This window comes from Artibeus jamaicensis, unplaced genomic scaffold, assembly GCF_021234435.1.
Source record: "Artibeus jamaicensis isolate MK-2021 breed Jamaican fruit bat unplaced genomic scaffold, CSHL_Jam_final contig_519, whole genome shotgun sequence".
In the NCBI taxonomy this organism is placed as follows: Eukaryota; Metazoa; Chordata; class Mammalia; order Chiroptera; family Phyllostomidae; genus Artibeus; species Artibeus jamaicensis.
The window spans coordinates 12,729,466-12,742,414 of NW_026521871.1; the positions used below are offsets into that span (position 1 = coordinate 12,729,466).

The 12,949-nt window shown below is 49.5% G+C and overlaps 1 protein-coding gene across 1 annotated transcript in view; it reads left to right on the forward strand.

The window, feature by feature from the left end:
- The first annotated feature begins 124 nt into the window (after positions 1-124).
- STIMATE (STIM activating enhancer) overlaps positions 125-12,949 on the forward strand; it is a 56,476-nt gene continuing 43,651 nt past the window's right edge. Inside the window, exon 1 of the mRNA XM_037134795.2 lies at positions 125-414. Coding sequence (XP_036990690.1) covers positions 255-414 — 160 coding nt within the window. The 5' untranslated portion in view covers positions 125-254. The remainder of the gene's footprint in view (positions 415-12,949) is intronic.

Sequence of the window (12,949 nt, forward strand, 5' to 3'; positions counted from 1 at the left end):
GGAGTCCCGGCCGGAGTCCCGCCCTTCGTGGGGAGAGCTGCCCCGGCCAAGGCCCGCCCCCTCCTCTGGCCAAGCCAATCGGGCGCTGCGATCTCAGACGTCGGGTTACGCGCGGCGCTGAGTCGGCCGTGGGGCGGAGGAACCGGCTCCCGGCTGGGACTCCGAGCTCCGGGCTCGGGGCTCGGCGGCACGGCCTCCGCAGGCAGCGAGGCTGTGCGAGCCGAGGTGTCTCCCGCTCCTCCCCCAGCTCCGCCATGCAGGGCCCTGCCGGGAACGCAAGCCACGGACTGCCGGGCGGGCCGCCCTCTACCGTTGCGTCCGGGGCGGGCCGCTGCGAGAGCGGCGCACTCATGCACAGTTTCGGCATCTTCCTGCAGGGGCTGCTCGGCGTCGTGGCCTTCAGCACGTTGATGCGTGAGTCCAGGACCCCCACCCTCCTGAGGCCCTGCACCTCGAGTAGCTGGCCAGGCACCTTCTCAGGCACCCTCCTGCCTGAAGAGTTCAGGCCTGGGGACCCGGGACCCTTGGCGGAGGTGCCTTCGTCCGGCGAACCCAGCCTGGGCATTCCCAGACCAAGGGAGAGCATCCTGAGCCTACAGCTTTATCGATGCTGCCCGTAGCCACAGGTCACCCCTCCTCCTCCCCTACAACCTGTGCGCACCTTGCCTCAGTTACCCGCCTAAAAGTCGCTCTCTTACCACCTTGTCATCGCGAATTAAGGTTACTCCACCTACCCTGAGGCTGTGACCCTGTCTTAGAGGCTTTTCTCAGCCTTCCCTCCATGCTTTGAACTCTCATCCCCAAATCCCTAGTTTGATGTTGAGCTTTTTAATGAGCCGACACTCAGAAGATTTACTATCTCCCGGTCGCATTTACATCCCGCTACTCTACAATACCTGGATTGTTAGCTGTGCATTGCGTTCTCAGTACTACCTCCTCCCCTTCATCTCCTCCTACCCCGGACCCTGTTTCTCAGTTTTATTTTCTCTTTTGGTCGGCGCAGGAATCACCCAGACTCCCCTATTCCGCACATTTCCTCTTTTCCTTCTTCCTGAACGGGCCCACCTGTTCCATTCTGTCCTAGACTTTTCCAATTAAGTCTCAAGCGTCTTAGGCTCTTCCCTTTCTCAGCTCACTCTTATTATTTATATCTCAAATTTCTTTCCTTTCCATGAGACTTGGGCAACCTAGTGGCTTCATGGAGAAGGGGGTGCAGAGGCCCCAGTAGGTCTCGAATCCCTGTACTAAGTCACCAGGAACCCCTCCCCGACAGTTTCCTGTTGGAGAGGAAAGCCCCAGAGGGCCCTTCTGGAAAACTAGAAGTTCCACCCTGCTGTCAGGTGGGCAGAGGGGAGGGTTGTGTGTTTTCTTAGTGTACATCCTTCCCTTTTAAAGTAACAAGGAGCTAGTTTTGGTTGGCTGGTAGGCCTAGGAGTGCCTCTGCGATTGCATTTTGGGGGAAGGAAGGGCATAACTATCTGGACAGAGGCATTAATTCCAGAATGACTTGTTCTCAGAACTTCCCCACTGTGCTCACGTGGACAGAGTGAGGAGTTCCTGCCAGAAAGTACTCACCTCAACACCTGGGCCGGATCCTGCAGCAGTGTGCTTGTGTCTTGTAGGCCCAGATGCTCAAGTAGCAGCTTTGCTTGTTTATAACATAGGGCTTTGGGGGGTGAATTGTCCTAGACTTTTGGTATCCTGAAAAGGCTGCTCTTGAATACTACTTTCTTCTGGTTGCCCGGCCTTGGTAAGTCTTGCAACAAGTGCTCCAGTGTATGTGTTTGCCACTTTTCTTTTTAGTCTCTACTTGCCTGGCTATTTTCCTTGCTGAACAAATAAATACCCACTTGTTCTTGCAGTAGTAATTTGTGACTACGTAGCCAAAATTAGCTGCTGACTTGGGTTCTTGAACTGTGTGTTTTCAAGACATTGTGTATGGGTCTTTACTCCCCTCCCACTCCGCCTTCCTCCATCTGACCTTCCTTTCACTCTAAAGGAACTGCAGATTTAGTTTTTATTTTGTTCTCTAACCTAAGATTTCTTAGCCTAGCTCTGGCTATGTTCATATATTTGATTGATGCTGATGGCCTTACTTACTCCCTAGGGTTTGATGCTTGTGATTCAGAGAGGGAAATGTGATTATGACTGGGTAGAGTTGCTCGCAGCTGAGAAATGTGCCGGGTTGAATGTGTTCAGAGTAATGGTGTTGGCCGTGCGAGTCTTCAGGGACACACTCGCTTCTTTACTTAATATTGTGTGAGCACATATGCAGATCCACTGTGGTTAGTACTTTCTGTATGAGACCAAACTACAAAGTGGTCTCTTGCTCAATGTAAGGCTAGACATGGAGGAAGCTTGTGGAAGTGGGTAGTAGGTCCTGGAACAATAATGAGTGGGAGGGTTGGGGAGAAGAGTTGGAAAGGCTAGGGCTGTGTCTGCCCTGGACACAGAAGTGACGATGAGAGCCAGAGCTTTAGTCCCCCACCCAGCAGACAGCAGACTGGAACCCAGTCAGACAAGTTCCCTTCTTATCTCTTAAACTTGGTTCTGTTGAAATATATCAGTGGTGCTCTTCCATTTTGCACTTGCCTTGCTGACACTGAGAAAAGGAGGAAATCTAAGAGGCTGCTTTATATTTGGAATGGCTTTGCTGGGGAAAAGAAAAGGAGGTGGAGGTGGTCTCAGGGAAGTACGTCTGTGGGCTGTTTGGCCTTGTCTGGGCTTTTAGTCTTCTACTCACAGCGTCGTTTCCTCAGTTGGGCAGAGCTGTCAGGGGCACCGGACTCCCACGACAAGCGTCTGCTCTGGCCACTCTGTCTTTCATCAGTTCCATCGTTATCTTCTTCAAGCATATTTTAAATACCAGTCTTCCCTCCTGAGCAGTTCGAATGAACAATCCCTCTCCTCTGTGGAGTCAGTCTTTTCCCTTCCTGTGCTTTTGTCCCGCAGGCCGGGGCCCAGTGCCTCTCTTCTGACGCTTCCCCCAGTTCTGAGGGCAGGAGCTGTTTTGTTTCCCTGTTGGACCAGCTCTGTTCTGTGGGATGGATCCACTTCTCTGCCACACAGGCTGGGAGGTACTTTTCATCGTTCTCTGTACCAATTTCAGTGACTTCTTAGACCATGGTTTTTATGTTTCTTTTTCTACCCAGAAAAGCCACTTTTTTTTCCTCTATTTACAAGTTGCTATGCTTTTTCATCCTGGAAGATTCTGCCCTGGAGGAAGACTTCTTGTATTATTCACATCTCAAGGGAGGATTTTGATTCTCACAAGAATTTCTCATCCTGGTGTTTGGCTCACCATGCGGGGTTTTCAGATGGTTCAGTCCGGTCAATTGAGAGTCTGGGTGCCAGGTAATGGATGGAGCTGATGCTTCAAGCTCTGTCAACATAGAGACTCTTACAGGCTACTGTCCACAAGCGTGTCCCAGTGTCAGCATCGCCTTTTAAACTGGTAAGCCTTCCAGAAGCTCCAGCTAGGAAAGCTGAATCAACTCGGAGGCAGGCTGATACAGGGACTTCCCACTCTGGGTTTTCTGAGATGTCACTGAATGGCACTGGGTGTCTGAGTAGAAAGAAATGCTTTAAATGAGGAGGCTTTGTCATGATCTGCTTGCTGAGCGGTTCCTCTTGTGTTGGTGGCTTTCTCTGTAGTCTGTGACTCTATGTAGACACTCATGCTGGAGTCCCAGCAGAGCGGAGCTGCGCATTGTGGAACTCAGCAGACTGCTCCAGCGCAGGGTAATGGCCTGCTGTCAGCCAGAGGTCAGTACTGGCCAGGGTGTGTGTTGGCATTTGGGGTGTTTATTCTCACAAGGAGGTTTGAGTTTGCTGTGAATGCACAGCAAACTCAAGCCTCCTTCACTGTGCACAGTCAGAGTTCTGGGCTGAAGTATAGACAGAATTGGTTTCTCACAAAACAAGCCTTTTGAGAGCTTGGATAAATCACGGTGCATTTTTCATGTAACAGACATGGGGATGAGCCAGCTGGGAGAAGGTGTCAGTGATTTACAGAAACACTGCTGGCACTGAGAAATGGTAGCTTTTTTTCTGAGGTCGGAACTAACACCACAAACCAGTCTACCCAGCTTTGAAATCTTAACCTCAGATAATCCCTGGTATCCTGTCCCAGGATGAACCGGCCTCCCTGTACGTTCTGTACGGACACACTCAGGTTGGGACGACTTTTTCCGGGGTTGGCTCTTCCCACTGTATCCCAGTTTTTATTTTTTAAAATGTCAAACATACGGAAAAGATGAACAGTAATAGAGTGATTCAGATATTGTTCACATTTTGTCATATTTACTTTATCTCTTTGTTGTTGTTGATTTTCTGAGCCATCTGAAGGTTAGTTGCAGCCAGCATCACACTGTATCCTAGGAACTTCAGTTGAGCCTCCTAAGAATAAGGACAGTCTTCGACATAACCAACAGCCTTATGATCACACCTCAGAAAACAAGCAACTTCATAGTACCCGCTAATATCCAGTCCATATTCACACTTCTCCAAGTGTCACAAATCACTCCTAGCTGGAGTTTTCAAGAACTATGACCCACTCAGGGTCTTCTCTTTCCTTTTTTTTAAGTCACTTTTACCCTAGAAGACTCTCCCCCTATGCTCACACGTGCGAGGTTCTTTTTTCAATGACATTGCCTTTCTGAAGAGTCCTGGCCAGTTGTCATGCACAGTGTCTCATGTTCTGGAGTTGTCTGGGCGTTTCCTTGTTGCGGTGTTTGAGCTGTTTCGCTGACTCCTGTGTTTCCTGAGTTTGGAGGAGCTATTAGATCGAGATAACCTTTCTGACAGCAAGAACAATCCAAAAATGGTGCTGTGTGCTTCACATTCCGGCACATCAGGAGTCACGTGACATCAGGCAGTCCCGCTGAGGGGCAGGTCCACTGCTGGGTGTGGGGGAGGTCTCTCCATCTCTTCCGTACAAAGGTGCATTGTCCTCTTTGCAGTTAAAATTTATCTTTGTGGTAGTGACACTGAGATCGTGTGAATATCCTGTCGCCCGGTAAATTTTCACTCAGTGACTACCTCCTGGTAAAGGAACGAGACCTGGTGCTGGCTGAATTGGAGCTGGAGCTCGAGCTCACGAGTGAGGGGAGTGTCTCTGGGCTGGATGCCCAACTCGTACGTGTCCTCCTTCCTCTCCTTCCTGAGTAGCAGCCCAGGCAGAGGGAGAATGTTCCTGTTTCTTGTCCCTGGCTGCTATTGACCCCACAGGCGAGGGAGTGTGGCCAGCTTTAGCCTGACAGCTTGTTAGAAGTCTTAATTTTTAGAAACTTTTAAGGTTTTTTAAATGCTGATTTATGTGGTAGTACCTACTCCTTTATTTATAATAAAATGTCATTAATTTGGAATAAAATCAGGGCACAAGAGAGAGTTGTCTGAATTAGTAGACAATCTGAACTGTAGAATAATTTAATGGAATGCATTCTTTAGCTTTTTAAATACCCTGTTCCTTAAGTGTTGCCCTCACAGGGGCCTGTCAGATCTCTGCTTTGATGATCTGTTTAAAATCATCTGCAGTTAATATGATATTTACATGAAGATGAAGTCATGTTGACAGAGTTTAACAGGCAGTTAAAAACAGCAGGACCCTGGGCTCTGGGACCAGTCTGACCTGGCTTCCCCTCCTGCTCTGCCCCAAAGTGCCCCTGGGCACCTGGGTATTTCTTGAAGCTTCAGCTTCCTCCCCAGCCAAACGGGAATGTGGAGATTAGAAAGAATGTCTGTAAGGAAGATGGGGTCAGTGTTAGGCCCTCCATAAGGGGCAAAGGTTGGCGGTGATGCCTTCATCCTAATTATTATTACAATATTTGGATTGAGGAGTTCCCTTGAACATTTCACAAGTTCCTGAGTAACTTGTTTTCTGGATTTAGGTTAAATATTCCCCTTTTCATCTTGTTTGCATAACACCTTTACCTTTAGCCACCTTTTTACAGTTCATGACTGCATAAAGTGTAAAATAGTTTCTCTTTCTCAACTAGCACAGTGATCGTGAATTGCAAATTAGCATGTACCCAAGCCAAGTGTCTTTGGTATATGTAATGATCTCCGTTCTTCACCCACCCCTTTCTTTGTTTTCACCAACAGAGTCTCCTATGGGCCTAGAGAAGGCAGTGGGTGGACCAGGGCAGCCCACTTACAGGTGATGAACCTACATCTGAGCCCCTGGCATTATCGGGCCCAGGTCCTTTGGTAACAGGTGGTGGCACTGGCCACTAGTGCCAGCTTCTTTTCTTCCGCTTGCTCTGCTCTTCACTGAGTCCCCAGCCTGAGAGTGCTGTGCTCAGCACTTGAGGTACTTCACAGGATCCTGGAAGGAGGGGTTATTTTTATTTTGCAAATGAGAGCATCGAGCAGGCAAAGAGTCTGGCACCAAGTCCTGGTTAGTCGGTGCAGAGCGGAAAGGTAAACCAGGTCCCTCAGACTCCAGACGCTCCCAGCCGCATCCCCTACTCTTCCTGCCTCTTTGCGCCCCTTTCCACACAGGTGCACTTTCTGATTGCTCTGCAGCCCTGGCTCATTTTTTCATATTTGAATAATTTTGATTTTCTTTCTTAATAATTCTTTTCTTTAATGTCCAAAGTATTATCTGAAGCTTCAGACTGTTTTATGGCTTTAAGAAAGCCATGGCATTTCTTGTTATGGCATTAAGAAAATATAAATTTGAAGAGAGTTACCAATATTTAATGCACGTATGAGTTATATCTCAAGCTTTCTTTTCTGGCCACGGCCTTGAGAAGGCTTCTCTTGACTGCAGGAGTGGCTGTCCCACCCGGGAATGAGGTCCAGTGTCTGAGAGGCGGGGCCCTGGGAGCAGGGGAGAGGAGGTGGCACGTAGTTCACTCAGTAACGGTGAGAAGGGGCTTGCAGGGTCCTGGGTGGTTTCAGGTTCCTTGCTGGTTTCATGGAATGTTTCTCTGGAGCTTGTGACTGTTCGGAGAGTAGTTAGTAATTTCGAGTTAGGGTTAACCCTTAAGAGTTATCCCGTTCTTCACGTGTGTGTGAATGTGGTCCATGGGTTTCTTAGACAACCCCACTACTGGGAGGTTGCTCATCCAACCCAGGGTTTTTCAACGTGGCATTTCCAACTGCTGACATTTCAGGCCAGATAATTCCTTGTTGTGGGGGCTGTCCTGTGCATTATAGGGTGTTTAGCAGCAACTCTGGCCCCTACCCAGTGGATGCCAATAGCTCCCCACCCCTGAACCCCTGTTGTGACAACCCACATTATCTCCAGACATTTCCAGTTGTCCCCCGGGGCCACCATCGTCCCTGCTGAGAACTGTATTTGCTCTGTTTGTGGATTAGTCAGCAGACTCACAAGCTGTGGCAGAACAGAGTAGGTCAGTGTGTTGCCCCTGAAGGGTGAGAACAGTCAACTGTCAGGGTTTGTGAAGGTGCTGGGTGCCGGGTGTGGTGCTGGGTGCCACCTTGACAAAGCAGAGCTGAGACTCAGTCCCCTCACAGCTGGAGTGGGCTGTGGTCAAAAATAGCAGGATCCCGTGCTGACAGTGTGGAGCGGTCGGAGAAATTTGAATAGACTTGAGAGGAAGGATGAGGGTTCCTGCCAGGGGACTTGGCGTAGCAGCCCGAGGAGGCCCTGCCTACGCACAGCACCGGAGTTGAAGATGTGAGGGGCTCTCAGCACGGAGGGAGTGGGGAGAGCAAAGCTCCACCTAGGATCCCGACCAGGGGCCTGGCTGTCGTTCTGGGGGCCGGAAAGCGCGTGCGGTCAGAGGCTCCCAGAAAGAGGCAGTGGTTGGGAGGGGGTTCTGGGGAGCCGTCCTTCTTCAGTGTCAGGCCTCTTCCGACGGCTCGCACTTAGTAAGTTAAATCATTGGGTGGCAAGGCAGGTTCTGCATTAACCTCATGGTCCATTTGGATTGTTTCTTTGAGATCCTTTCTTTTAAAGCAGTTTTATCATGCCCCTTTGAGGTCTCATGGGGTCCCCCTGAGAAACATCCTACTGTTTGTATCCTTTGGGCTGTAGGAGAAGTCATGGGGACCCAGTGAGTCTCTCCTAGCCCCTGTGCCATTGGCAGTGCCTCCTGAGGTAGGTGGCGTGGCGATGCGGGCAGGCCTGCTGCACCGTTCCATGCCAGGCGTCATGTGTTAGCCCGTTCGAGAGGTGAGGGCTGGTATTAGCTCTGTTTAATGTCTAAGGTAACTCAGCCGCAGGGAGGTTAAATAACCTACCCAAGGTCGTGCAGCCAGTAATTGATTGCGTCACGCTGCCTGGCTCTGGAAACATTGCTTCTTTTAAAATATATTTTTTAGTCTTACATATTTACTTCTAAAGAGAGGAGGAGGGAGGGAGAAAGAGAGGTAGAGAAACACCAGTGTGTGAGAGAGACATTGATCAGTTGTCTCTCACGCGCCTCCCCACTGGGCACTGGACCCGCAACCCAGGCACATGCCCCGGCTGGGAATCAAACCAGCAGCCTTTTGGTTCACAGGTCTGTGCTCAGTCCACTGAGCCACCACACCAGCCAGGCCTGGAAACATTGCTTTTAGCTGTTAATCATTACATTTCCTTGCCATTAACTAGCTTTTGTAGGTTGTCTACCGCATTCCACACAGGTGTAGAGAAAGCAGAGATGCTTCCATCCCTGGAGTTTTAGTCCAGCCTTGATTCTGGATAGCTGAGTGCCCGTGTGGGCGAATCCTGGGAACCTCTGGCTCCTTCTGTGAGCATGGTCCCAGGTTCGGTGGGGTTGGGCTTTGCTGAAAAATGTCTCTCATGAGAATTCCAGTTGTCGGCATGTTCTAAAACTCCTGTAGCTGCCGCAACGGAATAGTCAAACCACTGGAATTGCATTTGGGCCAATGAGAAAAAGACTTCTCACTTGAATTCCCACAGTCCTGTCTTGTCATCGAACACGTCTTCCCCCCATTTCATTTAATTTGGACTAACGTGTCTTCACTCTAACATTCTGTGCCATAGCCAGGCTCCACCTGAGCTGCTTCTCAGGAGGTGGGAACAGTGGCTGGGGAGGCTTGGCCGTAGCCAGGGCCTGGTTTGATGTGGGTGGAGGCACGTGGTGAAGGGGTGGTGGGGGAGAAGGGTCGCTCAGCTGGCCGGGGCACTCAACCCATATTTTCCTTGGCTCTAAAACTTTGAAAGACTTGGTGTCAAGTGTCTGTGTTATTTCCTGTCACTAACCAGTGTCAGGTGCCAAGAGCGTTCATGCTTTTTCACAGAGTTGTATGCACGCCAGGTTGGGACACGTGCAGCCAACACTGTGGGTTTTTTTATTTGTTCACCTTTCTTTTTTTATTTTTATTTTTATTTATTTTTTTAATGTATTTTATTGATTATGCCATTACAGTTGTTCTATTCTCCGCTTCATTTCCCTCTACCCTGCACACCCCCTCCCCCACCATTCCCCCCTTTAGTTTATGAACACATGTCTCAAGTTCTTTAGATTCTGTATTTCCCACACTATTCTTACCCTCTCCCTATCTATTTTCTACCTACCGTCTATGCTACTTATTCTCTGTACCTTCTTCCCCCTTCTCCTTCTCCCACTCCCCTGTTGCTAACCCTCCATGTGATCTTCATTTCTATGGTTCACTCCTGATCTAGCTGTCCACCTAGTTTGCTTTTGTTTTAGGTGTGGTTGTTAATAACTGTGAGTTTGCTGTCCTTTCACTGTTCATCTTTTTTATCTTCTTTTTCTTAGGTAAGTCCCTTTAACATTTCATATAAGGGTTTGGTGATGTTTAACTCCTTCAATTTGATCTTATCTGAGAGGCACTTTATCCGTCCTTCCATTCTAAATGAAAGCTTTGCTGGATAGAGCAATCTTGGATGTAGGTCTTTGGATTTCATGACTTGGAATACCTCTTTCCAGCCCCTTCTTGCCTGTAAGGTCTCTTTTGAGAAATCTGCTGACAGTCTGATGGGAACTCCTTTGTAGGTGACTGTCCCCTTATCTCTTGCTGCTTCTAGGATTGTCTCCTTCATTTTAATCTTGGCTAATGTAATGATGATGTGCCTTGGTGTGTTCCTTCTTGGGTCCAACTTCTTTGGGACTCTGAGCTTCCTGGATTTCCTGGAAGTCTATTTCCTTTGCCAGATTGGGGAAATTCTCCTTTATTATTTGTTCAAATAAGTTTTTTACTCGTGGCTGTTCCTCTTCCCCTTCTGGTACCCTAATCATTCGAATGTTGGAATGTTTAAAGATGTCCTGAAGGTTCCTAAGTCTCTCCTCATTTTTTTGAATTTTTGTTTCTTCATTCTTTTGTGTTTGGTCATTTTTTTCCTCTTTCTGGTCCACTCCTTTGATTTGAGTCCCAGTTTCCTTTCCATCACTATTGGTTTCCTGTGCATTTCCATTCATTTCAATTAGTTTAGCCTTCATATGTTCCTCTAATTTGTGACTAAAATCAACCGGTTCTGTGAGTATCCTGATCACCAGTGTTTTGAACTGTGCGTCTGAAAGTTTGGCTATTTCTTCATTGCTTAGATTTATGGGCTCTGGGGCTCTGAGTTGTTCTTGAGCCATGTTTTGATCTGTTCGTGCCTGTTACGTATGAGGAGCAGAGCCTTAGGTGTTCACCAGGGCGGGGCCACCCAGGTCGCTGGGTTGTGATGCTGTATGTGGGGATGGGGGTCAGAGAGAGGTAATAGCTATCCCCTCTGCCACTTCCCACCACTGGAGCCCGCACAGTCTGTCTATCCACTGGCTCCTTCACCGGTTTATCTGTGCGCGAATGTGTGACTGTGGTCAGCCCTCAGTGAGTCCACAGCCTTGGGCCCTCAGTGGGTCTGCCCGCTGCTACTCCACACCTGGGATTCGCCTACGGCTGCCGCTGTGCCTGGGTCCAGCGCCTGGGTTGGTCCGGTGGATCTTTCCTGCCCCACCCTGCTGTGCTGCTGGCTCTGCTCCTCTCACTGGTCTGGCTGAAGGGTTCGTTGTTGTCAGACTTTGGTATAGTTCAATTTTCTGTGGTTTGGCTGCGTTTTTGTTGCTAAAACTTTGTTGTTTTTAAGCTTGGTTGTACGAGAAGGCACAGTGCTTCCACCTACGCCTCCATCTTGGCAGAAGTCCTGTTCACCTTTCTCAAAATGCTTTCCCCCCTACCTTTTGTTCTAGTCTGCGGGCTGGCTGTTGTAACCTCTTAACCTCATCGGTGTTCTATACAGACTTTTCCGTTTTCTTAAAGGACATTTTCATTAGTAACCTGAAAAATAATGTAGGGAGACGAGGTGGTAACAGTGCTCCAGTGAAATGACACAAGCTGGAGATGCCGTCCTGCGGGAGCAGGTGAACAGCCGCGGTGCAGTCTGCATCTCTTGCCCCAACCTTCACGTAATGTGAGTGAACACCCTGGTCCAGGCAGCACTGATGCGTTTGAGCAGGTTTTCTGTTTGGGAAGTGAGTTTGGGGCTAGTTTGCAGGTCACCCGGTGAGCGAAGCTGCCTGCAGCTGGTGCATGTTGCCGGGAGACTTCCTCAGAGCTCGCGGGAGGTGGTGCGTTACAGACGGGCTGCTCCTCACCGGCCGGGCTGCTCCTCACCGGCCGGGCTGCTCCTCACCGGCCGGGGCTGCTCCTCACCGGCCGGGGCCTGCTGTTGGGGTTTCTGATGTAGCCGATTTGGAGATTGCAGATCTGCTGTTTGCACTATTGGCCCCACCCTTTGCCTGAGAGATGGGTGTTGGGGCTCTGCAACTGAAGTGCAGGGAGACTTAAATGAATGTGTTTTTTCCATCAATAGCCTTGGATTGCAGTGGTAGGAGGCATGAAGGTGTAGGGGGTGGGTGGGGAGCAGTGCTGTCTGAAGATGCTCGTAGTGTGTGAACCACTGGATCCTGCCAGTGAGTTTCTCAGTCCTCGGTCCCGCTGGCTGTAGCCGCCCATAGTGTTATGTAGGGAGTCCTTTGCCTGGGACCGAGGTGGCATTCTGGTATCTTGCCCAACAGTCGGACTCCTGGACCTGCGCCATCCTTCTTTTCTTAGCTCTTTGTATGCTGTAGACATTGCAGTCACCGAGGTTTGCCTTGTAGACCTGGCCAAGGAGAATAGCCGTGTTATCAGATGCAGCAAGATACTGCAGGGCTGCTCTTGTCCCAGCCCCTGCACCCGCCAAACCCAGTCCTGCTTCCTCCCTGACCCACATCTGTCCTTCCCCTCAGTGCTTTTCCTTTTCCTCCTTACCTAGCCCTATCCTCCCCTCTTCCAAGAAACTTTCCTTAATGACTAGTACTGTTCTTTGAGGTCTGTAGATGTGCAGTCTGTACTGTGCACGTTAGGTCTCTTTGTGTCTCTGCTTCTCATCGGGCCTGGCCTGCTTGGCTGCCAGGCTGGTGCTGGCACAGGCTGGTGCTCTGGCTCTGTGCGCGAGCCCAGAATGGCAGCTTGCTCTCTACTGGGAGGATAGTCATAAAAAGAGCAGGGAGACGTAAAAGACGGGGTAGACTGAGATCGTCTCTTTTCTCACCACTAAATAGTTTAGCATTTGTAGTTCTCTCTTATAACCACAGTACAACTGTCAAAACTCAGGATGTTTAACATTAATGTGTTATCAGTCCACAGTCTGTATTCAGACTTCATCAGTTGCCCAGGTACTGTCCTCACAGCTATTTTATCCTGGCCCAGGGTCATGCTTGCATTCTGTTGTCACATCCCTTCAGTTTCCTTTACTCTGGAACAATTTCTCAGATTTTCTTTGTATTTCTTAGCCTGGTTGCTTCTAAAGAGTATAGGCCAGTGATTTTGTAGAGTGTCTCAGGTTGGGTTTGTCAGATGTGTTCTTGTGATCACGTTAGGGTTGTGTGTTTTGGGGAGTATGCTGCAGGAATGATGTTGCGACCTCCTCAGCGTGTGGGAACTTGAGGCCCCTGATCTTGAACTCTCCCCATATTCCCCTAGCGACACAGAAGGGCTCTCCTTGACAGCTTGGGGAAGGCGGTTCCTCCAGGTCTGTCCC